Here is a 27716-nt window from a genome sequence, read left to right as displayed (position 1 = left end):
TTATGCATGGAGTTTTGGTTTGCATGCTAGAACACACACATGCCTAATGTGCAGCTCCAAAGTGGCATGAAAATCGGATTCTCCCAAAGCATCTAAGAACCTAGGGAAATGGGAGAGAAGAACAAGTTCATTAGAATAGGTGATTTGACCTCAGATCAGCACATAAGTGTCGTTTTCAGTAGATCAATTGGGCATTTGCTCATTAAACTCTGTTTGATGATTGTATTGTTTACTAGATAAACATTTGATTTTTAATAAATAGACCTTAGCTTACTATGCATATAATTGTGAACAGTTCATTTTAATAAACTTAATCTTTTGCTGTACCACTCCCCTTAGTGGTGCTACTGTTCTAGAAGTTCATGTATATCTGGTAGTGATTTGAGCCTGGTCTGCTGTCCAGTGACCTGGTCGTTCCCCTTATACTATAGTAATGGAAATGTAACATGAATAAGTGAACATCCATTGGACTAAATTCTGTGAAGATGACAAAATTCCAATGGAATGGCAATTTTAACATTTTCTTGAGCCAAATCCAATCCAACCTGCCCCATTATGCTGGAAGCATTCAATGTCTGGTTTAAAATCAGTGCATTTTGTATCCAAATCCTATAGAAAGGGCAAAAATGGCAAAATCAGGCCAAAACGCATCTGATAGGATGAACATTCGCAAATCATTTACTTGGTTTTTGCCAGTGAACAATAATTGTCTGGACTATTTGGCAGCACTAGAAAATAGTTAATAAATCCTTGGTGGTTTAAGCCATCCACCACATTGAAAAGCTAAAAAAAAAAAAAAGTTTAAAAAGCCTACAGGGTTCAATATGACCCCCATCTATCTGTAGGAATGTAAAGAAAGGGTCTTAACATATTACCTGATATCTATCTAAAGATAACTTATTTATAGCTCTTTAGTGTAGATTCTTCAGTCCCATGGACATGTTGCACGATTACGTTATAGGAACTATAGCCTCCAGCATGGCAAGAGGAACACGTTTGTGATGAAGTGCCCTTCGCCGCTTGGTCCTGGTGAGGCCTGCTTGCCAGCCTCCTGCTCTGTAACTATGGCTCCTGGGAGATTTTACCCTTTAAAACCAGCATTTGGGCTTATGAGACTTTTATTGGACTGTGAGACTTATTGGAACAATACCCCTTTAAGACGGTGTCCCCATAATCCCCAGACCTTCAAACTAACTTGTACATGGCTTTTTCCCATATGGTTCGGTAATTGGGGCTTACCAAACCATTTATTACACAGGCGGACCACACAGAAGTGGAAGCGTGTGGCTAATTTACCTCCCAGCCTGTGAGGTTGCTGTAGGTAAATTGCCGACCGCTGGGTGGCCACCGTTCGTACAAATGAACACGTGGCAGCGGCCATCTTTGTTACTCGAACGCGGTCAGCGGTTTGTGCAGCCAAATCCATGGAACTGAAATCGGCTACACATTTGCATGAATACCACTGACCCTTACCTTCTCCTCCACTCAGTTTTCAGCCGCAGTGTCTAAGTCCCGTTCTGCGATTTGAATACACAGTGAGACTAAGCTATTTTCACGAACGGTGCCCCGTTCGTGCAAGCGAATAGTACTTAGTCATTTTTCTGAGTGAAATTGACCGACCGCATAGCCCAAATCTATGGAATTGTTTTGGGCATGAAAATGTGCTTGCGGTCGGTCACAAAGGACTTCCGACTAACTTTTTAACCCCTGGGGGGAATTGCCTGAATTGGATATGTTTATATTTGAAGTATGCTGAGTAAGAATATGTGATTTTTATGGAGATTGGATGTATAGTTTTAAAGTTATAGTAAATGTGTTAACGTATATTTTTCCTTCCTGTGATAATTACATTAACCCATTGTGTACAGTAATTATATCACAGGCAGAGGGGAGGATTTTGTGGGAATGAATGCGAGTGTTTTACTGTATATTACATGTTTTATTGCTTGTTTTACAAAACCCTGTGGGTGGGACTATGTGTGTAAAACCTGCATAAAATAAAGCCCTTTGGTGCTGATTAAAAGAGATCTTCTTGACCCTCAACACGTAGTCTTGTCTCATGATTGGAGGGGATAGCTATACTCACACTGGGGATTGCTATGCTCTTCATACTCCCTTGAGCTTTAATCACTTAGCCCTTTTAAGAGCTGTTCCTGATACGCTCTACTGGAGGAGAAGTCATTCCAAACACGGTCCTGGAGGTCAGAAGCTGGTACAGGGTGAAAGGAAGACGGCGAGACTCCAGCTAAGCTACGGCGGTTGTGGAGTCTGCGATGGTTGTGGTGTCCGGCGCAAGCTAGGAAGCGTCCATCAACGGAAGGTACTCGGTCGGAGTACAGAGTGATCCGTAACAACGTTCATAAGAAGTTTGAAGGACACAGTGACTGTAATAACCAAGTACCTGAGCTAGGAAGAGAGTCCATAGAAGGAAGATAGTCTGTAGTTCTTATGTTGAGTGTTCAATAGGTGCAATAGCCAGATGGGTTGAGATAGCCACAAGGATATACAAGTTATAGGAATGGACAGTACGAGTATTGACAAGCCAATTATTACTAGAATATTGTCATGATACATTTAATTCTCTAAAATTCAGTGTGGAGTGAAGTGCATAGCTCAACTTTCTTTGGAAAGATATTTTTAAATACAACATTGTTTTTCTCATCTATTGGTTTATGTAGAAGCTTATACTTTTGGAACTTCATTTTCTACAGATATCTTACTGCTATAATATTTTCTTACCTTTTTTCTACATTTTGCAAAAACATCAGGGCTTCTTTTCTGTCTTCTTTCAGAAATTCTTGGTACATATATATTGCCTGAATCAGACCCAACAGATATGTTACAGTTACCGGATAGATTTCAAGTATGTCACTGATCCTGAAAAATAGCAATATGCTAAAGTTAAACTGTTATCAAATACAGTAATTCATTGATTTTGCTGTAGAATATGATGTTTATAGCATGTATCAGAGACAGGCAGTTAAATAGCAGATGTTATTTACACTTAAAATATGGATTTAAAAAAATACCCTGAAAGTTCTTTTTCAGTCTTATCCATTTAAATGTTGAATAACTGCAATGAAAATTAATAATTAAAGTTGATTAACCAGGTTTTTGTTTTTAGCATAATAGCATAATACAATTCGCTCTACAAATTTGGTTATCGGTTACTTTTTCATCCCATTAAAAACCAACAAAGAGATTGCTGTGTAAATGTAGCTTGTATTTTACCTTCAATTTTCTAGAGTATATATTTTCCCAGTTCCTTTGATTTTTAACAATGGTTAGCCAACAGTGAAGTTACATGGTGAGTACTGATAAGAAGAAGTAGGGTTTAATATTTTGGAACCTACCACATTTTTAAAAGTTCTTTATTTTTATTGTGCAAGTGTTAACATACATGCTTGGTACGCCACGACAGCTTTAACAAGCAGAGGATAAACAGGCAACATAAATCAGGAGCATGGCAACTGCATATTTTTTTTTTATAGTGGAATTACAGGTTAGAATCAGTAGCGTGTTATTAGATTTCAGTTGGCAAGTAAAACAGAACGTTGTAGTAAGCAGGCTAAACTGATTGACGGGGTCAGAATTAATAAACTGGTAACAAACAGGCATGTATTAGTCTACATATTCACAAGCAGCGTAGTAGTGAGAGAAGAGTATATTTGTGTGAAAGATGTAGAGTGTGATCAGGTATATATAGTGCGTTAATCTGTGCGAGTTACTGCCTAAATGGTATAAACGTTAAGAAAGTTATTAACCGTAAGATGTGTTGTAGCTTATTCTCCCAGGAGGCACCCCCATTAGGTGTGCGTGTGGTAGGTGATCATGTTAGATAATACCGGAGATTCCAGCAATGAATACAGATGATAGTCACCAGCACCTCCACGAAGGCAGGTAGCAATAGCGAGCAGCCAAAAGGCCTTACTCACAGCTCAGTTCCGGAGCCCTGGTCAGCCTATGACAGCTAGGGGTACAGCACAGTCCCACCTCAAGCAGTCACACTGCATGGCATAGCCCATAGATGCGGGCAGAGAGGTCAGTTTTTTGGTCACTTTTGGGGTCCCAATCTTCGCCTCAGGCTGAGGTTGCGACCTTGTTTGGGGTCTTGTGAATGGGTTCCGTGAGGCTGGGTGAAATGCGAAGCTTGATCCGCTGCCATGTTGGGACTTTCCCCACTGGTGGAGCTGAGATCTTAGGAGGGGAACTCTGCGGTAAGCAGCAGGTACTCGTTGATGGAGGGGCAGGATAGCACTTTCCGCCATTCCAGTTGCCACCAAAAGTTGGAAAAGAGCCGGTCCAGCCTGGAGAGGATGTCATCCCGGTCAGCGCTGGAGCATGGAGACCACCCGGTGTCTGCCATGTTAGGTAAGGCGCCGCTTTCTCCTGTGCACTTTGCGTTTATGCTTGAGCTGGGTAGTCCCCATGGGGTGGAGGGGGGGTAGTAACAGGGCACTGGCACATGACTAATAGCCTTCGGGCTTCTCCGGTCCAGGAGTTCGGCTGCCACTCCTGCTTGGCGCACAATACGCCGCTTCCGCCATGGTGGAGCCATGAGTCCAACGGGTCATTGATCGCTTTTCAGTGTAGTTTGTGTGTTGGAGGTAATGGGCTTTGCTTGGTGTGCCCCGGCTTTAGCAATATCAGACTTATTCGTACCTTTAGTAGCAAGGCCATGGAGGAGCTCAGCCAAAGCATGTCTGCTCTCCATGGCGGTCAAGCCAGCCCCCCCCTGAACCTACTATATTTTTAAGATTATAGGACACTATTTTACCCCAATATTTGGGGTAAAAATAAAAACTGCCTGTGTCTTATATCAAACGTATATTTTATTAACCCATGTTCATTAAGAGTAATTTGCCATGTGGCGGTTTATACTTAATTGAATAAAGCCCAAGAAAGTCTATCACACCTCCAATTTTCCCTGCAGGGCTGGTCAACAGAGAGGCCTACTCTCCAGCTGAACATTATTCTGATATACAATGTGGACAATAACCCAAGATTCTAGCTTAGACAATTATTTCGTGAAGTGTAACCTTAAGAAACCCCATTTCAATGGGAGAAAGCTAGTCTGTTGCGACTTCCAGTGTGGTCCAACACGCAAAACTATGCAACATCTATATAGACTATAGAAGATGGACAGAACGTAAACCGGTCCTTAAAATGACCGGGTTAATATGTTGAAAGACAGACAATGGTGAAGGGAAAGCCGAGGTCATGGAAGCCAGATCGATAAGGAAAGCCAAGTCAGGGAAACCAGAGATAAGAGTAGTCAGGAATAGCCAAAGTAAAAATACCGGGAAGATCAAATAACAAGAACAAGGAAAACACACTCTCAGGAACCAGGAACCGAAACCACAACAGGGCAATGGGCTAGGGAACTTCAGGGGTTTAACCCCTTAAGGACACATGACATGTGTGACATGTCATGATTCCCTTTTATTCCAGAGGTTTGGTCCTTAAGGGGTTAAATACCCCTTATTGTGCTGTGATTGGTCAGAGCTTGGCCTCTGACCCCAGAACGTGTGTGTCCGTCGATGTTGTGACGTCACACGCACATTTGCTTGATCCTTGGAGGTGAAGCTACAAATGGCCGCTGTAACGGCACCCCCAGGCATAAAAGGGGGTTAAAAGCCATTTAGTAGATCTTCCCTTCCAGAGACACAGGCACAGCTACTGGAGACACCAATCCACCGAACCGGAGAAGCATATGAATGCTGTAAACAGCCGAATAGGAAAAGGTTTACACTCCTAGCAGTCAAACTGGAACAGCATACAATAAATCCCCCCAAGAACGAGACAAGGCTCCGTTTTGAGGGTCAAGCAGGAACAGCCAGAGATGTGGGTTTATTGTTCTTATATACACATTAGTACCACCCACAGGGTTTTGGAAAACAACCAATAAACACGTACAATACACTCAGACACTCCCACACAAAATCCTCCCCTCTGCCTGTGATACAATTACCTTACACAATGGGTAATATAATTATCACAGGCAGAGAAATACAGTTTTTCCACATTATTCATAACTTTACAAGTATGCATCACATTCACATAACTTACATTTTCAGAATCACCATACTCCAAATACGAACATATGTCAAAATCATCCACATTGGTCCATTGGTTCAAAAGATAGATCGTAGTCCTTTGTGACCAAAGGAAACATGGCTTTTCTGCGCAAAACCAGTTCCACAGAGTCTTCTATCCTGGAGATAATTGGGAAGTAATCCAATTATCTCCAAGGACAGAGGCAAAACTCCATTAAGCACGTGGCAGTAAAAAGACAGAAAAATACAATAAAATACACAAGGTTACATTTATAATACAGACATTCAACATATCCCCAGATAGCTTAGGTCTGAGCGCACATTATTACTGAATGGCTCTCAGACCACACACATACAGTTCAATTGCCATGGATCCAAAGTCTTTTATTACACGAATAGGCTCCATGGCATAGCTATCTGGGTTAAATGAGTTCATTCAGTAAATCCGAGAATCTACCGAACGCCAGAGCAGAAATACATGAATAGACCTTTCTGCATAGGAAAATAAAGTATTTAAATGCATAGTCAAAAGGCAGCAGGCAGGCAACCAGGCTCCTCCAATGCACAGTGGTGAGATTGGTCTCGTCACAGCCGCGACCTTGTGGTCGGTGCCATTTCGTTTGCCGCTTGTGGAGGGGACAGACGCCCCAGCGGGACGGCTCACTGCTGATCAGGTCGTGTGACATAGTCGTAGTGATGTCAGAATTCGGCAGCCCAAGTTGTAAAGTCCATTATTGGAGGTCTGCACTTTATGCTTTGCAGTGATTTCCATCTAGTGATCAACTTGTGAGCCTTGTTGCATATCACTTCAAAAAAGACTTACTAAGTGCGGCACATTGGTTTCTACCAGCTCTACCTTGAAGATGTCTCCAATTCCTTTGGAGAGATCACCCCTTGCTATTTACTCGCCTACCATTTGGTCTCAGCTCAGCATCCTTGTGTTTCAGCAAAACGAATGAAACTGGGATTAGCTCTATCATATCTGGACAATATCTTTCTCAAGGCCCAGGGTCAACCTCCTCAAGTCCAGACCAGTTTTGCTGTCCACTTTCTTCAGGAACTAGGTTTCATAGTCAACACAGAGAAATACTGGGCTCATACTGGCCCAAATAGTGCAACTCATAGGTGGTTTAAAAGCCCTTCTTTACAAATTTGCTGACATCCAGAAAGAAGATCAGTAAGCTTCTCTGTTAAGAGTCATTGACTCTGGGATTTGGCCAAAATCATCGGTCTGCTCTCCCCCAGACAGGCTATTTTTCCAGATCCATTGTGATCCAGAGTGATTGCTCCCAGCGCAGTGTCTTTAGGTTTCCCAGTGTCTCAGTGTCCTCATGTCTCCCAGTGTCTTAGTGTCCCTATGTATCCCAGTGTTCCTTAGTGTCCCCATGTCTCCCAGTGTCTCAGATCTTAAATTCTCCTTCAGCACTTATTGTTTTGGGTTTCCCATGGCTAGAGAAACACAACCCTGTGATGGACTGGGGTCATCTAGATATTATATCATGGGGAAAGAACTGTCAGCAAACCTGTCTTGATCAGGTTCATCCTGTATGTTTACTAAATGTACCTACAGCCTCTCCTTTATCCACCTCTGTTCCACCCCAGTATGCTGACCTAGCACAAGTTTTCGAAAAGAGGGAGGCAGACAAGCTACCTCCGCATCGTCCATAAGACTGTGCCATCAATCTTTTACTTGACACTATGCCACCCAAGGGTAGGGTCTACCCACTCTCTGAAAAAGAGAACAGGATTATGGAGGAATACATACAAGAATCCCTAAGAAAGGGCTTCATTAGAAGATCCTCCTCTCCTGCAGGGGCAGGCTTTTCTTTTGTTTCTAAAAAAGAAGGGGAGCTGAGACCCTGCATCAACTATAGGAGTCTCAACAGAATCACTAGAAGGAATGCCTACTCCATCCTTCTTATTACTGAGCTGTTTGATCGCGTTAAAGGATCAAATTCTTTCACCAAATTGGATCTCAAGGTTGCTGATAATTTACTGAGAATAAAGGACCACGATGAGTGGAAAACTGCCATCAATACTCACAGTGGGCATTACGAGTATCTTGTAATGCCTTTTGGGCTCTGCAATGCCCCTGCGGTCTTTCAAGACTTCATAAATTATGTACTCCGTGAGGTTCTGCATATATGTGCAGTGGTATACTTGGAGGACATCCTCATTTTCTCCCCAGATCTCGAAACTCATCATCAACATGTTAGGATGGTGTTAGAAAAGTTATTACAGAATGGACTGTACTGTAATTTAGCGAAATATCTCTTTTCGACCAAACCTCAATACAGTTCCTTGATTAGGTCATTGCAGAGAAAGGTTTCAGTATGGATCCATCAAGTTGGAGTGTATTACTTCCTGGCCACTACCTCAAGGTCTTAAGGCTATTGAAAGATTCGTAGGCTTTTCTAATTATTATCAAAAATTTATCAAGAACTTCTCTACTATAATTAGTCCTATAACTAAAAAAATCTATTGCGGCTTTTAACACTATGAAGACAGAGTTTTCCAAAGTCCCTGTCTTGTTTCACTTCGATCCCTCACTACCCTTTATTGTTGAAGTGGATGCCTCTGAATCAGGAGTGGGAGCTGTTCTCTCTCAGAGAAAAACCCTAACGAATCCCTTCACCCGTGCGGTTTCTTTTCCAGAAAGCTATCTGACGCCGAAAAGAAGTAAGACATAGAGAACAGGGAATGCTTAGCTAATGTACTGGCTTTCAAAGAAAGGCGATATCTATTATTGGGTGCTAACTATCCCATCTGAGTAATCACTGATCATAAAAATCTTTCATACATTGCTGATGCCAAGCGTTTATCCTCAAGACAGGCGAGGTGGTCCTTATTTTTATCACGTTTTCAATATACTATCACTTATAGACCCGGGTACCGTAACGTCAAAGCTGATGCCATATCTAGACAACATGAACCATTAGAAACCACACCTGCTGTTCCTGAAACCATTGTTCCTCCAGCTAATATTATAGCTGCCACTCGCCTGGTGGTTTCCTCCTTGCTACTCGTTTAGATCAATATTAGACTTAAGCACCTCCTGAAAAACCAAATGGTTTATTATACGTTAAATAGAAAGACAGGAAAAAGATTATGTCTTTATTTCAGAATTCTAAAACGGCAGTTCTGCTGTTCGTACTACCTCCAGTGATGAATATGAGCTACGGTCTCTTGTTGGCTCACGCTTTTATCGTGGTACCCTGCAATACATGGTTTACTGGAAGGGTTAGAGCCCGGAGGAATGTTCCTGGGTATCTGCCTGTGATTTGAACGCTCTTGGTCCGGGCCTTTCATGCTCCTTTTAGTTTGAAGCCTTTGGCTCCCCGCCATTCTGGTGGTCGTCGGGGGATGGCGGGGAGGGGTAATGTCAGGTCTCCGCGCGCGGCGGCTCGCCACTACTTCAATTGTGCCCTCGCAGCAAACGGCGGCTTCCAATGCCTTTGCGCAGCTCACGGCACCGCCACACTTCCGCTTACCGTGAGCAGCGGCTTACGGTGCCCGTGCACCGCTCGCAGATGTGTCAGTTTCCCTCAGTGGCCTTCTGGACGCTGCACGCTCACGTGCAGCATGTTTAAATAGACGCCCAAGTCAGTCACCTGACTCAGTGCACAATAGTGACATCAAGACCACAGGTTAAAGTGGGAGGTACAAGTACCTCCTACGTGTGATAATTAACTCTGATTGGAAGTTAGTCAATCAGAGTTGCCCTAAACATATAAAAACCTGCCGTTCCCATGTCTCACTGCCCTGTTGTGGTCTTTTGATAGCCCAATAGCGCGTATACTCTGTCCGTTTGTCTGATTACAGAATTTTTGGCTTGTCTCACCGTTTATCGTGTTTTCTCTGACCCTTGACCTCTGCTTGTCTTATCAATTTTCTGTCTCTCTGGTCCCTCTGACTTTGGCTTGTATTCTGACTTCTCTCTGTGTGCACAGCCCAGCCACTCTAAGGACCGGTACTGCACTTCCTGTGTCTGTGTTCTGTCAGCGTGTCTGGTTCCGGAGTTTGTGACATATAGACACTTGAGGAGCTGTGACAGGACTGAGTTTTACACCCTATATAACTGTTCCCGCAGCTCTACTATAAAGGACAGGATACAGACTGGATTAAGGAGGAAACTGACCCCACACCCCACCTAAGCTCTAAAAATGGCACATAAGTGCTGTAATAGGCACCCCCTAGCAGGGGGGGTTGGTCAGATTATGTGTGTCTGCCTCAGGCAGAGTAGGCACCTGCTTACCTGATTGGCAGGTGCCCAATATGACGAAATACATGGGGGGGGGGGGGTTGGAGGGAGGTAGGATGCGGTGGCAGCCTCGAGGAAGTGCTCTTCACTGCCTCCTAGAGTCCACACACCTGTAGGCAGGTGCCTTCTCTGCCTAGTGAAAAATCCAGCCCCTTGAATAGTGCTGTATGTCATTGAGCCTTGCTGCACACATTTTGTCCTCTGAGGAAGAGATACTGCTAAGGGGCAACAGGTATGCTACATCAAATCTCTTGGACTGCTTTTACATACCGTTCTCACTACGAGAATATTATAAGAAGGAAGGAGCAGTAAAAGCTTGCTTCCATTTCTGGTATTGCACTTATGCCACAAATTACATAACATGAGTAATATTCTGTGGGCTTACTGACAGAATATTCAAGATATACCCATGACAACGTGAAAAAGCTGGTAAGTTGTGTGAATACCTGGATGCCATGTGTGCAGCTAAAAACTCACGTGGATATTTCTTCTGTGGAATTGTCTTGTCTTACCTGTCTTTATCAGAGAAGGGCACGGCTTCAAATATAGTTTGGTATTCAGACCACAAGTGCTCCAGTACCTGTGTTGAATACTTAGAAATATGTCTGACAGCCTGAAAGTAAATATTGTTTTTTTTTAGAAGAGAGAATACTTTATTTTAAATTTCTCTGAAAATGTATTTTCTTAAACAAAAATATGACTATCAAGAATATATGTCAATGGCAAGATATGTGCAAAATTGCACTATAATTACATCTATATGGATAGGAGTAAACACTTAAATAGGGACATAAGGTCTAGGACAAATAAGCAGTGAAGTGATTTGGTGGGATGATGCATTTTGTCATCATGGACATGCTTGAATTGCTGCTTAAGAGGCTGCCTGCAAGCTGAGCAGTGTAAACAATGCCTTTTCTAAGAAAAGGCAGCATTTAGATTACTGCCTATGGCCACCTCTTATAGCTGCTACTCTGGTAACCACTAGAGGGACTTACCGTTTTTTTTTTTCTACACAAAACGCTCCCCATAGATATGCATTGAATTAATGCATCTATGCAAGGAGGTTCAGTATGGCAATTAGCCATGCATGCCTTAAATCAGGATTGATGATTTCAGTCAACAGAAGTGGGGTGACTAAGGCAAGACCAGTCTGGGTGAATAAAGTTAAGTAATATCCTTTTTGTGTGGCTTAAATTAGGGGGGCATATAAACCAAAAACACATGGAGAGGCCAAATTCAATCACAATAGCTAGGTGTAAACCATATAAGTGCTCCCTCAAATACAACAATCTATATATGATACAGAATGCACACTATAACAATCATAGATATCAATACAAATCTTTAAAGAGTATACAAATAACAAAAAATTACAAAACAGAACAACTCAAATAGTAATCAAAAGTAATTTACCCAAATCTTTCAAGCCTCAAGGCAACCAGCAGGTGCCGAAACTTTGGGGTAATTGGTGGCTTGTGTTTCTGCCTTCAGGCTTTAAAGATTTGGGTAAATTACTCCTTGTTTATGTGTTTGATTTAATTTCCAATAAGAGATAACATGTTTTCACATACCATACTGCATTATGGGAGATGTCACTATAGCAATAAATTGCAAGGAACATTCAACTGACAAATCACTGGTACCAGCAGGTGCACTTGATGTTCCCTTAGTTATGGAAACCTTTTTTTTTATGTTAACATTTTTGTGAAAGATGTAAGAATCTGGTGACCTTTAAGCTGTGTATTGAAGAACTAAAAGACACTCACCAACTTCTTCAGCACCCATTAGTCCAAATTAATCTCAAAGTCTGAGAAACATTATTGATCTTTATGGGAAATCTATTTGCAGTATACAGTATATTATGTCAGGTTGTGTTATGGCATGAAATCACACCCGATAATTGGATGTAAACTAATCAGTAGACTTGGGCACTGCTGACATTTTAATTTTGCCCAAATAAATTTGGATGAGAAAAGAAAATAAAAAAGAGTTTGTTTAATCCAAGCCTAATTTCATCTGTGTCTTGATTTGTTTTTTGAAGAAATTCAGATATTTTGTTTTGGAATTTCATTTAGACAAATGAAATTCCAATCCGTTTTGTGGGTCGCATCTTGCAGCCGTTAAGCAGCCGTTAAGCTTTGTGGATTGCTATATTTACGGTTCCCAAATTAGGGTGCTGTTTAGTAGATGGCTCCTTTTTGGATTCCTTATGGCAATCCCACAAGTATTAGAGAGCTAACCACTAAGAAGCTGAAAGACAAAGTTTGTGAAAGGCCCTTCCTTTTCGTAATTTTGGTCTTTTATACAATGTTACTAATACTATGCTGCCCAGTCACTTTTTTTGTGTTTGCTTTTTAACAACCACTGGCTGCTTGCTGTTGTAAAGAGACTAGCAACTGGGCAGCTATTGCAGCTATTGTTGGTACGGGATTGGAGGAGGGTCCACTAGGTCCACTCCCCATTATTATTTAGGGTCCCCACCTACTGCCAACGGGTGGAGGTCTGTTAAATTTATTTAATAGCCACCACTTGCAGGGTGTGAGGGGACACTTTGTCCACCCATTTATTTAATGGCCCCCGAAGGTGGACACTAAGTTCCCCCATTTAGTTTAATAGCCCCCACTCACATGGCTCAGGTGGAGGCATGGGGGGACACTATGTTCCCCCCTAGGAAGTAGAGGGGAGTTTAAAATTTTTCAATATTACAAGGAGGGAGCTGCGAGCCAATAGCTCCCTCATTGTAATAAAAGATGTACTAATGAAAGAACAAACTGCACGGCCGAAATTTCGTCCAACAAGCAATTTGTTCTCTGTATTCGTTTATTCATCTTTCGGACATATGGACGAATAGCTTATATTCACATAAAAACGTGTTTGTCCCCTCTGATGAGCTTCACTGGCGAAACGTGCACGTCAGGGGCTCTGGACACATACTGACACATTATTGATGTCGGCACCTAACTCTCTGCTTATCAATTGCTAAATTACCGACATCAAGTTCTTTCATGTCCAGCATCTCAGGAGTGCATATTGGAGACTCTTAACACTAATTTAAGTGCTCTGTACATACTTTATTTCTCTTTCTTTTTCCTTTATTATGTTTATGGGGGGAGATTGATAAGACCAGGCATTTTATTAAGGGGTGCCCTCGAAGGCACAAGACTCAGGAATCTTTATTCTATATGCCTTCCTCTGTCACTGTCTGCATATTTTCTACTACCTAGGCAACCTGTTCAAAACTGTTTGCAAACCCTCTCTTTATACTTTGACCTACTATTTAGATGCAGCTAGCACTTAGGCAACTTGTGTGACTTTTAACCGGTTAACTGCTGCCTGTCAGCAGTCCTTCACAGGTGAGCTACTACTTTGTGCTCCACTGTGGTAAAGCATAAGATAACTCAGTGCAGGCAGCCGTTGTTACACTAGAATATACTGCTAGGTATCTTGGAGATAAAACAGAGCCAGGTCAGCAACCCCTTATTTTACACTTTACTGCTTGACAGCGACCTTAATTTATTATCAATACGCTGCTATGATCTAGGCAGCTTTTGTGATATTTAACTGGCTAATCGCCGTCTGTCAGAAATCTGTCTGAGCTGAACCATTATCTTGGATCTTTCTGAGGTTAAGCACCATAGAACATTATCAATTATTGTATGTTGAGCTTACCCATGTAGTTAGTTGTACTATCATGTAGGGATTTACTTATCCATAAATCTTTTAACTATTGACAGCACTGGTTTAGCAGTTGTCTTATCTCCCCCCTCTTGTTACAGCTATTAGTGATATATAATATAGTATCACTTCTATTACTTGGGAATACACTGATGTTATATTGTAGCAAAACAGTATTGCTTCAGCATTAGTGTTATGTATACACTTTTACAGCTTGTATAAGTGGTCAGAGTTTTACTCACTGTATAGTCTCCACCCACTCCTGTTGTTCATATGATTTTTCTTTAATATATTTTTATTTTAGATTTATTTATTAAAAGTTACTTTTTAAGCCTATAATCTTCTCAGTAAATCATACACGGGTAGAATGGCATTTTTTTCTTTTTTTTGTTTATTCTCTATGTCTGAAAACGAATGCCCAAATCTAATTATCAGCGTCTGTGCCGTTTATGCTCTAGTTCTGCAGAAACATTGAGTTAGGGAATTGCAAATTAGTCTTTAGTGGGGTTCTGTCCTCTCAGGGACTCTAAAGCTCTCCTCTCACGCCAATGTAGGGTTTTTAGGGAAATAATATTCTGCCTCTTTTTCACAACTTTATTTCCCAGTATTGACTGTTAGAGTTAGTGGAGAGTAAGGGAAGTAGTGAAGGTACCCCATCAGGCATGTGGATGCATGCCATATCAAGGTTGGCTGTGTTCAAAAGACTGTGATGATGATTAGGGAGTACATATGCTGACTAAACACAGATGCCTTACAAGGCAGTGTTGTGTTTATGAATGAAGTAGAGGAAACGTGTGTATGATCGTACAGAGAAAGTGTATGCATGAACTGTATACAGAAAATTAATTTTAATAGACAGCATTTATAGTTGTGTTTAAAAGTTTGCATACCCTTGGAGAATTGGTAATATATGTACCATTTTTAAAGAAAATGTGAGTGAGCCGGCCAAAAACAGTTATTTTATTTCTCACGGGATTCATAGTCAACTCGGGTTATAACAGAATGGCACAATCATAAAATAAAACATGGCAACAAAGAAAACAATGAAATATCCCTGTTCAAAAGTCTGCATACCCTCAGTTCTTCCCCTTTAGAATCAATAACAGCGTGCAGTCTTTTGTAATAGTTTTCTATGAGGCCCCCAATTCTTGCAGGTGGTATAGCTGCCCATTTGTATAGCTGCAAAGTCTTTGGTCGTCTTTCATGAACCGAATGTTTGAGATCTCTCCAGAGTAGCTCAATGATAATAAGGTCAGGAGATTAATTGATGGCCACTCCAAAACCTTCAAATTTTTTCTGCTGTAAACACTGGAGGGTCAACTTGGCCTTGGGGTCATTGTCATGCTGGAAAATCCAAGAGCGTCCCAGCCTTTGTGTAGAAGAATGCAAATTGTTTGCCAGTATTTTCTGATAACATTCTGCATTCATCTTGCCATCAATTTTCACAAGATTTCCCATGCCTTTAGAGCTCACGCATCCCAAAACATCAGTGAGCCACCACCATGCTTTACAGTAGGGATGGTATTCTTTTCCCTCTAGGCCTTGTTAAACCCTCTCCAAACATGGTTGTGACAATAAAGCTCTATTTTGGTCTCATCACTCCAAATTACAGTGTACCAGAAACTGTGAGGAGTGTTGTAACGGATCACCTGGCACCCCGACTCGGTACCTCTGTTGAAGGATGCTCCTAGTGCTTCCTGAGGACTCCAAGCACAGCAGCAGACACCACAACCACTGAACCGGAGAAGCATACGAATGCTCTCAAGCACATGAATGCTGTAAACAGCTGAACAGGAAAAGCATACAATCAGCTTACACTCCTGGCAATCAGCATACAATCCAATTCCCCCAATAACGAGACGACACTTCGTTTTGAGGTCAAGCAGAACTGACTGTACTGGCACATACAGCCTCTTTTATTCCCAATCCACAAACATAGTACTGCCCACAGGGTTTTACAGAACAACCAATCAATACGTACAATACACACAGACACTCCCATACAAAATCCTCCCCTCTGCCTGTGATATGATTACTGAACACAATGGGTAATATAATTATCACAGACAGAGAAATACAGTTTTATAAAACATATCACAGGGACCCCAAAACATATAAAGTATATCCTCAGAACCGGGGGATCTGGGTGAACCACATATCCAAAATTCACCCAGGTTTGGAAGATACAGTTTAAAGGACCACTCTAGTGCCAGGAAAGCATACTCGTTTTCCTGGCACTACAGTGCCCTGAGGGAGCCCCCACCCTCAGGGACCCCCTCCCGCCCGGCTCTGGAAAGGGGAAAAGGGGTAAAACTTTTTCCAGCGCTGGGCGGGGAGCTCTCCTCCTCCTCTCCGCCTCCGTTCCTCCCCGTCGGCTGAATGCGCACGCGCGGCAAGAGCTGCGCGCGCATTCAGCCGGTCACATAGGAAAGCATTCATAATGCTTTCCTATGGACGCTTGCGTGCTCTCACTGTGATTTTCACAGTGAGAATCACGCAAGCGCCTCTAGCGGCTGTCAGTGAGACAGCCACTAGAGGAAATAGGGGAAGGCTTAACTAATTGATAAACATAGCAGTTTCACTGAAACTGCTATGTTTATAAAACAATTAGTTAACCCTAGCTGGACCTGGCACCCAGACCACTTCATTAAGCTGAAGTGGTCTGGGTGCCTAGAGTGGTCCTTTAATGCAGATTCCGCAGAACATATACAGATTATATAAAAAATAATTACTGTATAATGTGTCCCCTATTGTATAGTTTAAAACTACTGCACAATGTCTTTGTGCACCAAATACCGGCGAGATGGCACCGTGTAGAAAAGTCACAACAGTGTCTGTGAGTTAAAATGTCCGCCATCCATTGTTCTCACCATGTGCTTCATCCATTGTTCTCACCATGTGCCTCTGATACATGAAATGGTGGCCACCCAGTAACTCCACAGTATGTCCCCAGATGGTTCTTAAAGGGCCAGTAGCAGCATAATACAATACAACATGCCCAAATAGTGTATTTAAAGGGTCAAATCTCCCAGGGGCCATAGTCAGCAGGCAGGAGGCGGGCAAACAGGCTTCTCCAATGCCCAGTGGCGAGGTTGGTTCGGCATCAGGTGTCAAGGTGTTTTGGGGCATATTCTAACTGGGCTTTTTTGTGGCATTGGCGCAATAAAGGCTTCTTTCTGGCAACTCAACCACAAAGCTAATTTTTGTATCATCGTATTGTGCTATAATAAAATCATACATACACAGGTAGCAGCAGATTTCGCAATTATGTGTCTTACTCTTAAAAAAAAAAAAAAAGGAAATAAAAGTACAATGATGGTGCAGTATGTTATGAATAATATGGTGATAAAGATATATTCCAAAGGGGCACTCACGTTTTCCAGAGCTTAAAGAGCTCTATTTTAGGAGCCTGGACGGAACAATCCCCATCTAAGGATTTATTTTTGCTGGTATCAGATTCCCAAGGTAGTGCGGTTCATCATATGAAAAAAATAAGGATGTATACCAATGGTACAGTACGTATGTAAAAGTAGGATCAAAAATAATATTTGACCTACTTACATTTGCTAGAGCAATGAACTGCTCTAGTGTATGGAGCTTTAGGTGGAACAATCCCCACCTAGGGATATATGTAGATCCGGAACAGCAGAGTGATGGTGAGAGTATAAGGAGCTCAAGAATGACTGGGTATTAAAACAGAATCTTTATTAATAAATAGAATGAGCCGTCCAGGCTCCTAAAATAGAGCTTTTTAAGCTCTGGAAAACGTGAGTGCCCCTTTGGAATATATCTTTATCACCATATTATTCATAACATAATGCACTATCATTGTACTTTTATTTCCTTTTTCTAAGAGTAAGACACATAATTGCGAAATCTGCTGCTACCTGTGTATGTATGATTTTATTATAATAATTCTTAGCGATGTCAACCTAATTTACTAGCATGTGATTATAAATGGCTTCATATGACCACTATCCTTCAATAAAAGGCATTATTTTTGCATGGTTAGGCATATTTTAAAAGTCAATGCCAATATTTCTGCCAGGGTATGCAAACTTTTGAGCACAACTGTATGTGCATAAAAAGGGGTATTTAACAGAGAGGAGAGAAAAAAAATAGATGGACTTCGAACAGAAGACCAAATGATAGAACAAATGGAAGGGAGCACAGAAAAAGGCTAGGAAGCTATGTGAGACATTTGACAGAAATGTGAAAAAAGAAAGCACTGGGAGTCTTATCTTACCTCATTAAATATGTTTGTAAGGGTCTCTGAGATGTCTTTATAATGAACCTCATTTTTTAACAAACAGGAGCTTAAGGCCAGACAGCCACCAGGTTTGAGGACTCGAGCGGCTTCTTGCATGAACTTCTCCACATCAAACCAATGAACTGCAAGACTTGCATTTATTACATCTACCGAGTGGTCTTCTAGAGGCAAACTTTCAGATGGTGATAATCTATAAAAGACAAAGGGCTGGCTAGCAAATGCAAACTATGGAATACATGATTTTAGAGCGTAAGGCACTTTTAGATGTGGATTTACAATAAATGTACAGTAGATGGAGTCTCAATCTAATTTAGTAAAAACCTCTACTTTATTAATTATGCTATTTTAAATTGGTTTAAGGTGCAAGGAGCATCCATATTACTGGGTCTCTATAAAGCTGCTTATATTTTCTTTTGCAAAATATGCTATAGCTATAAGGTGGGCTACCTGTTTATAGGTGGTCTATATATTCATTACTAGTTTAGGCAGCAGTTTTATTTACATTTTCTGGTAAATTGGTCTCTGGAACAAAACATTCGATAAGCCTTTGCTGAGCTGCCGTTATATATAAAAAAATAAATAAAAAGAAAAAGTAGTAATAACATAAATAGTCTAAAATTGACTAATGTTGGATTTCCTAAGAGTTTATATACAAACTAAATATACTATATATGGCTATTTCATATGTCATGGTGCAAAGAGTTCCTTAATCCCAGTGTATTAGAAGATTGTGGCTCCTTACTACAGTCATTTGTAAAAACATGGCAGCTATAAGGCTGCCCTTGGATCAGTACTGGAAAGAGGCAATTTAAAATTTCCTTTGCCATCTAAGCTCTGTTTAAAAAAATATAAGTGTACAGTACGTGCGACTTAAGGGACACTATAGGCACTCAGACGACTTCATCTCAATGAAGTGGTCTAGCTGCATTGTTCCGGTCTCCTTAACCCCTTAAAATCAAATAAAAATACCTCACTCTAAATATAGTATCACAAGTAAATCAATAATCAAGTATGATTTAATGTACAAAAAATAATTTAATGGAATATGTATTTGCAATTCAAGTTAAGAATATGTACATATAGAATACTGATGATCTCACTTTTAGTTTGAAAATTCATCCGAATTGATCCTTTGAAATTCATTGATAGAACATTATTGTAACAGAGCAGAAACTGCCTCAAAATTCATATATTTACACACAAAAAAAGCTCTGCATCCACTGGTGCCAAGAGGTATGGTTTAGAAATCAATCAAGTACCTGATATACAATAAGAAGTGTATATAGCATGGAAATCCATCCCTGGAATTCATTAATTGAGAATTGCTGTAACCGTGCAGAAACTGCCTCAAAATACATATATTTACACAAAGTTATGCTTGCACTTGATATCAATAGATAGTCTCAAATTCATAAGTATATACCTCATTGGAAATCACAATGTAAATGCAGAAAATAACTTAAAGCTCTTATATATACACACACTCAATGTCCTGGCACAAAGGTTAAATTCATTAGTATGACACTGTTCACCCCACTTCTAAAGCTATGCATAGCAATCTATTAGTGCACAGTCCTGATGTATCCAACTCCTGGCAAGGATCAATGTATCAAGTAAACAGCAAAAAAACTGCAAAAAAACGCAAAAAAAGGTGGGGAGAGAAAATGAAAAAAATGAAAAAAGAAAAAGAACAAATGAAAAAAAATGAAAAAACGTAAAAAAATTGTTAAAAGGGAAGAAATGAATCAAAGATAAAAAATGAAAAAAATTAATGAAAATAAGTCCTTGACAAAGTCACTTTAGACGTATGCAGTCTTATTATGGGTGGATCTCACCGCTTTCTCTGCTGTAACGCTGATGTTGGTATGATGATTTCTTTATGAAATAGTTCAAGGTGTTCTTCAACCTGGAAAGGCTCCAAACGTCTGGATGGAGTGTCAGATCTAATGAATTTGTGTTCCTCGGGCTGCGTGCTCGGGATATACCGTCCCTTCAATGGCCCTACCATTGAAGGGACGGTATATCCCGAGCGCGCAGCCTGAGGAACACAAATTAATTGGATCCTCACAACAGAAATAGCCAGAAACACCAACGAGGTGAAACTGGAGATACAGGCCGTGGGAGCGCGGGATCGCGGACGGCAGCGCTCGAGCAGAGACTCGAAACCACGGTGGTGGCCCACAACACTGCTGTTGCCCAGATTAACCGCCTAACTACAAGGCTGGCGACAGTGGAATCGCCCCTAGATGAACTGGGAAACAGATCACGCCGGAAAAATGTAAGATTGCGTGGCCTCCCAGAACAGGACGGTAAGGGATCCCTGACAACGGTGGTAACCGCCATCCTTAAGCCGCTGTTGCCCGAGATACCAGAGCAACAGTGGCACATTGAGAGAGTTTCGGGCGAAACGGGTGGATGATCAACGCCACAGAGACGTGATTATAAAATTCCTTCACTTTCAAACAAAGGAAGCTCTCATGAGATGCAGCAGGGAGGGCCCATTCAAGTATAGAGGTACAGAGTTGACCTTGTTCCAGGATCTCACCCCAGCCACCCTGCAACAGAGGAAGGCATGGCGACCGATCACCGCCTTACTGCAAAAGCACCACATTAAATATGCCTTGGGATACCCATTTCGGTTGCTGGCCTTCAGGGAAGGCCGCACAAAAGTCCTGCACCTAAAAAGTCCTGCACCTGGCAGCGTTCCTAAGAGATCTGGGAGTTCAGGAGCCAGGGGAACTAGAGGTACCTACTTTGATGGCAGAAGAGCTTCTCCCCCTTCCACGCGAGTGGCTCTCAGCGGGGGCTTAGGATGCCAGACGGGCGATTTCTTCGGGAACGGCGGAGGAAGGTGTGGGGTAATTGTAAGCGAGGCTGTTCCTCGGGCGGGCGGATGGCGATAGTTGGGAGGGGGATTTTGATCGGTTATGGCCCCACATTGAAAAGCTCAGATGGCCCTGATGACCAGGCTTCCGGGGAGGAATTTGGGGGCCGGGAGCTCCCATTCAATGCGGAGGCTACCGCCTAAGTTGGGTGGGCTAGAGATGCCTTAAGGACTCATCTATACTATTATTAGCGTGGTGACTACTTCTGTTCCGTAGGGGGGTATCACCGGCCAGGGGACAGTAGTCAGCTTTCACCCTCGCTTACGGGGCGAGTCCAGGGGGGCTACTGGTGCACATCTCCCAATAGCGGTTCTGGGACTCCGGTGTTGTAAGGTTACTGTAAGGTATGTAGAGACGAACACTGTCCTTCGAAAAATTTTAATGGTTGACCAGGCTGTCGCAGGGGCGGGGGGCCCTGGTTATGCCTAGTAAACACTGACCCGCATGGATATGGTTGTCAGCTGCCTGTAACAGATCCCCCTGTTTTCCATTGGATCTGCAATCTATGTTGTATCAGCCACCTACCATGTTACCTGGGAACCTCTACCCTTTGTTTTATTGCCATCATCCACCTTGCCTTGCACTTAAAGACAAAAACAGTTTCTGGCCCTTTAATTTTGTTGTGCAAAGAATGGGTACGTTTGATATGGCACTTCGGATACAGCCGAAGTGCCGAAGTAGTCGAAGTGGCCGCCATTAGACAATCAAACACGTGGCGGTGGCCATTTTAATGCAGAAGAACGCGGTCAGCGGTGTGTGCCGTCAAATCCCTGGAACGGAAATCGGCCACACATTTGAACGAACACCGCTGACCTGTACCTTCCCCTACCCTTCGACACCGCGGCTGGAGACTAAGTCCCGTTCGAAGATTCGAACACCCGTTCGAATGGGACTTTGTCATCTTTTCATGGGAAATAGACTGCCACTCGACTAACGACCACCGCAGAAGTTTAACCCCGTATAGTTTCCCTTTGCGGTTATCTTAAATTAGATACCAATACCTCACTCAATATGATTTTAGAAATCTATTATTCCCAGACAACCACATATAATGGACTAATCTTCATATTTAGGGCAGACATCTAGTAAAAGCATGTGGCACATTGCCACGTAGATGAAATATAAACCTGATGTACAATCTTGAGCTGCATCTCATGAAAATTACTTACTGACAGTAATTTGTTAGCGTGAGAGAAGCTCTGCACCCCTCTCCCTTTATTACTATTATAATTATTTTATATATATTTTTTTATAATTTCCTTTAATTCTCTATCATAATACATTTAAAGAGGAGGATAAATTCTGTACTTAAGTATCCCTTTAAATATGCATGCATTTAAGACATTATCAGTACGCTATATATGATGAGAAACACCTAAACCATTTGTTACTTTGCAAGGCAGATTAAAAATGCATTTTAATTAAAGGGACCCTATAGTCACCAAAAAGATTTTAGTTTAATAAAGCAGTTTTTGTGTATAGATCATGCCTCTAGTCTCACGGCTCAATTCTCTGCCATTTAGGAGTTAAATCACTTTGTTTCTGTTGATGAAGCCAGAGTTACAACTCCCCTGGACAGGGCTAATGCTAATCTCTCGCTTTCATCTTTCAACTAAATCCATACCCCCTGACAGCAGTGTCCAGTAAAGCAGGATTTTGGTGGGCGGGGTGAAACGGTGGGACACTGACGGGAATCACGTAATCAAAACTGCCCAATGGAACAAACATGCCCAAAAAGGGGGCGTATCTGCACAAAGAATTCGATGGTCATCCTAGCGTGAATGCACGTCAGGCAGCCTGCCAATCATGCAGGATGACCAACCAATGGCATACTCTGTAGACAGCACCCTGAGCTTGTCATAAATACGTCTAATTATGCACTAGCTCTACGCATTCTAAAGACTGTCCCATAGCACTCGCTGGTCCACTCCTCTCCTAACCTTCTTACTAGCAGGCAGAAGCTCCTGTTATACAGTCTGGGACAGAGAAAAACGTGTATGTAGTGAGTGTTTGTTTCTCCTGCTCTATAAATTGAAGTGTAATCACATATAGGAGGCTCATGCAGAATCTAGCCAACTATTAACAGAGCAAGAAAAAAATAAATTCTAAATAAAACATATTTTTTTATTTTTGTGTCAATCTTTCTTTTATTGAGACATACGAGATGGGGTACAAAATAAAGAGAGGGAAATGCAAGAACGTTTTACAGTATAGGGTTAGTACATCGTTAACGTGAGAAATTACATTTCCTGAATAGTGATGCCTCATTTTTTGTTGTTTTGTTATGTCGTGTAGCAAAAACATATTCAAGTCAAACAGTGTAGTAATACGTAACGAAAGTCATTTAGTTCTGCGCTGTATACACCATTCAGTCTAGATAGCAGGGTGTGCTATGAGATTTTATGCTATATGAACTGAGGAATAGCGTTATTGTGCTTCTAGTGGGTCAGTGGAAGCAAAGTTAAACATCAGGCATGCCATGTACTATATAAAAGGTGCGGTGGTAAGCAGTAACAGAGCGATACATCACGTGACATTTAAAATAGCACTTAATAGTAGTGTACAGGTTAGTAAGGTTACGCACGTTATGGTACCTCATGACTAGTAAACAATTATATAACACATGAGTCAGGTGTGACGGGCAACGCCTGGATGGGCTTGCTTAAGCTCAGTTTAAATGGTAAGAAGCATGCTAGCCCAGGCACTCCCTCATTTGCTTTTATGGGTACCGTTCAGGTACATGTTAATTGTGTGCAGGAGTGTGTTGTGGTATCAGATTAGCTCTGCAAGAGCAACAATGCTGCCCAAGCTATAAGATTAGTCATATGGCTAAGATTTGTCGCACAAAGTAAACTTAAAGTAAACAGCACATCTATGTGGTGCGACATACCAGGAGAAAACAGTGCAATTTTAACCAGGGCTGCGTTAAAGGCAATAATTACAAACATAGCGTTTCATCGTTTGTAAGTAGAATATAGAGAAATAAAAAAAAAAGAAAGTGAGAGGAGAGAGTTAGAAATCTCTGCGTGTTCGCAAATCAGTCCCGTTCAGCCCATGCCGGTTCGCGGCAGGTTGTCACCAGGGATGGAAAGGCAAAGGGTGTCGGAGAATTGCGGGGCGAGGACCCCCTCCAGCCCCAGGCCCTTATAGAGGGTGGCAACGTCTGACCACTGACTCGAGGGCTCTGTGAGTTCGAGGAATTCCCATATCGGGTGCAGTTGGAGCCGGTTTTCCATCGCCGCCTGCGGTGGGCATTCCTCCTGCAGGGTGGTCGATGCTGTGGAGGCAGTCTCCTCACGGCCCTCAGCCTGGGTGGGCTGCGTGCTTGCGTGGTTAGCTTGGGGTTAGTCGCTGTACCCGGAGTGGGGTGCCTCTTCCCCCCAACCCCAGCTCCAGTCTTGCGGTCTGGCTTCCCTTGTGGTGGTATCTTTCTCCACTCCCCGTGGGCACAGTCTAGCTTGCATTTATCTGGCAGGGAGTGCAGGTTCGCTTGAGGTGCTTGCAGCCGTTTTCCTAGCCTGTGCCAGAATCGGGCAATAGCAGCATCTATTCGCCGCTGGATGTTGCTGTGATCCTCCGTCTCAGGTAGGCATTTTGGCTCGCTTGGTGTGCGTGTCGCCGCCATTTTGGGTGCGCCATGTGCTCGGCTGCCCTGGTGTTGCGGTTCGTCGAGTTGTATGGTTGGCTCATTACTGCCACTCCAGTTGCTTGATGTGGACCGAGATGACCCCCATCGGTCCAGGGGGGGGGGTAGGAGGTGACAATCTTGAGGGATCCATGTCCAGGTCAGTCAGCATGGGGAGCGGCCGTCTCCCCGCTGCCCGATCTCCGGTAGGACTCAGTGCAGATTGTCGTGTTCCCAGGGGGTTACAGGCTTGATTTTGGTATCGGGTGATACCCCCGGGTGTCCCCTTCATGGTAGCTCCTCTCCAGTGTGCGATTGCGCTGATTTGTTGGGGGATTACCCCCGAAAAGTGCAGAGTGAAGCTGGAGCTGAGGTTCAGCACAACCACTATGCCTGGATGCTAGGCTCCGCCCCCAAAACATAATTTTCAATAAAGGAAATATAAACATTAGATTACTCTTTACATGAAGTGTTTATGAAGGCTGTGCAAGTCACATGTAGGGAGGTGTGACTAGGGCTGTATAAAAAAAGTGATTTAACTCCTAAATGGCAGAGAATTGAGCAATGAGACTGCAGGGGCATGATCTATATACCAGAACGGTTTTATGAAACTAAAATTGATTTGGTGACTATAGTATCCCTTTAAATATAGTGTTTCCTGGTGGCCATCTAGTTACAGAAAGTTAGATTTTTGTGTAAATAAACACAAAGCCTATTATAACTAAATCAAAAGCACACCTACATATAAGTAATATTCTTCTCAGAAGTGCATGATCGGGCTACATTTAACTGACTCTCACTAGTGTCTGCTCCAATCACTTCCTGGAAATGAGCAGCAAGTTTCCGAGTAGAATTTCCTGTCCCACAGCCAACGTCCACTGCTAATTTAAATTGCTTTTCCATCTACAAAGAAAAAAAACAAAAACATCATCATCATGTGGGTGATGACAGTTAACAAGAAGATTTTTTAAAATGTTTATGTATTAAGGAGGTATTAAACTAGAGGCAAGTTTTCAGAAAAAAAATGTAAATATTTCCATTTTATTAGAAATGACAATGTTTCATATTGGGTCATACACTGCATTACAGTATAACATTGCCATGTGAGTTAGTTGGTCTGTATGGGAATCTGTGCTTGCTTGAGGCCCCGGTCCCACAGATGAAGTAGTGGGAGCTATAGTGTGAGCACTCTGCGGGCATCATCTTGGGCGGCACTTGCCTTTGCAGCAGGGTCCTAAAGTACCTCTATTTGGCTGGGCTTTGGTGAGTGGCACCCCATCGCCAATGTGTGGTAAGTCGGGAGAGTGTCAGGCCCTCCGTACTCTCCAGTATCATCAATGAGTGACTCCAGGCTGGCTCAGGCAAAAGCAAGATAAGTCCAGGATCTGCGCCTCTTTGTGGGCATGAAAAAAATGGCATCAACTGATTCAGCGAGCCCCCCCTCGATCCAGTGTGGTTATGAATGGAGGTGGATGAATCAAGTGAGTGGCGATGTTAGCGCAGCCTGCACGGAGCTGCCGGTAATGGCGCTGAGTTGGCTTGCTGGTAAGCTCCGCTCCCCCCATAGTACAACATTTCAATACATATTGTAAAAGATCATTTAATGCAGCTCTGTCACTTTCAGTATTTTATAACGATATACTGCATTGAAATTCCAAAGTTATCCAAAGTTACCATAAGGCAAAGTAGGGTCTACATTTTTCTTATGGTAAAGCCCGAGATTAACAAATATTGACCCCGCTGTCAACTTTTGTCCAATCCCTTCCGCTATCACAAATAATGCGGGCATGGTCACACTCATTGTGAGATGTGATCTACAAAGGTTCTTGCGGTCTTGCGGGATCATCCATAGTTTTGTACTCATGCATACCACTGACACAGCTCCTGCCAAATGAAGTGGATACATATTGCACATTTGTGTAATGGATGTAGTGTTTGTGTGTTTTAGATACAGTGTGTGTTTGTGTAGTGGATGCAGAGTGTGTGTTTGTGTAGTAGAGGTCGTGTGTGTACAGTGAATGCAGAGTGTGTTTGTGTAGAGGATGTAGTGTGTGTTTGTGTAATGGATGTAGTGTGTGTATGGTGAATGCAGACTGTGTGTTTGTATTGTGGTTTTCACAATTCATTTAGTCAGAACCAAATTTCCTCTAGTGACTCATTCGTTTTTAAAAGTTCAGACAGACATTTTTGATACCGGAGAAACTGACGGAAGCCAAGCACAGAGAGATGGACACAGGTTTCTTCAGGAAGGAAGAGATTCTTTATTCGGTTCACCGATCGGGACTCAGAGGGACTAATGTCACCAAAATACAACAAGTTCTGAGCCCCGGACAATAGTGTAGGCTCCTTATATAAGCATGTAACTCCTCCCATAATAAGCTCCACCCACACATTCTCTTACCCAATCAAACGAACAAGAACTAACTTCCTGTTTGACCGCATGGCTTGCCCAGCACAATGGAGGAGGGGAATACTACATCCGGTATTCTCGCACATGCTCCGTACACTACTGATCGTATCTTTGCCACGTGCAACCAACCGACCGATACACCAGTATATGCACGTACACATGCCACGTGGTAATCTCGGCCTACTAAATTTATTTTTACCGAGATTCCACCACATTTTCATTTCGGAGAACAAATTTGGTCATTATTCTGGTTCGAAATAGATTTCCTCCTAAATCCTACAAGTATTAGGAAGCTATCTACTAAAAAAAAGCTGAAAAAACAAAATTGATCTGTCAGCCAACTTTACTAATACTAATTTAAAAAGACTTAGTATTAGTAAATAAGGGAGGTTATAATCTCCCTTCTGCCCCTATTCACTATGCCGCAAGAAGGGGCATGAAAAGAATAAACAAACCTCCCACCCCCCCAATTCAATAAAGGGGTACCTGACACAGGTCCCTCATGGCAGGGCTGTCTTTAACGCGGGCCCTGTC

General features: G+C 42.3%; 1 protein-coding gene across 1 annotated transcript; it reads right to left on the bottom strand.

Moving 5' to 3' along the window:
- LOC134571249 (putative methyltransferase DDB_G0268948) lies at positions 1–27707 on the bottom strand (the record flags this gene model as incomplete). The annotated part of the gene is made up of 7 exons (XM_063429423.1): positions 1–100; positions 2740–2877; positions 10830–10930; positions 18239–18452; positions 25515–25675; positions 27007–27031; positions 27676–27707. Coding segments are annotated over 7 exons (771 nt in total), but the record flags the coding sequence as incomplete, so codon positions are not given.
- Positions 27708–27716: the final 9 nt, after the last annotated feature.

Source organism: Pelobates fuscus, chromosome 8, assembly GCF_036172605.1.
Source record: "Pelobates fuscus isolate aPelFus1 chromosome 8, aPelFus1.pri, whole genome shotgun sequence".
NCBI lineage: Eukaryota > Metazoa > Chordata > Amphibia > Anura > Pelobatidae > Pelobates > Pelobates fuscus.
The sequence above is the reverse complement of the archived record's forward strand: the minus strand, read 5'-3'. Positions and strand labels throughout refer to the sequence as shown.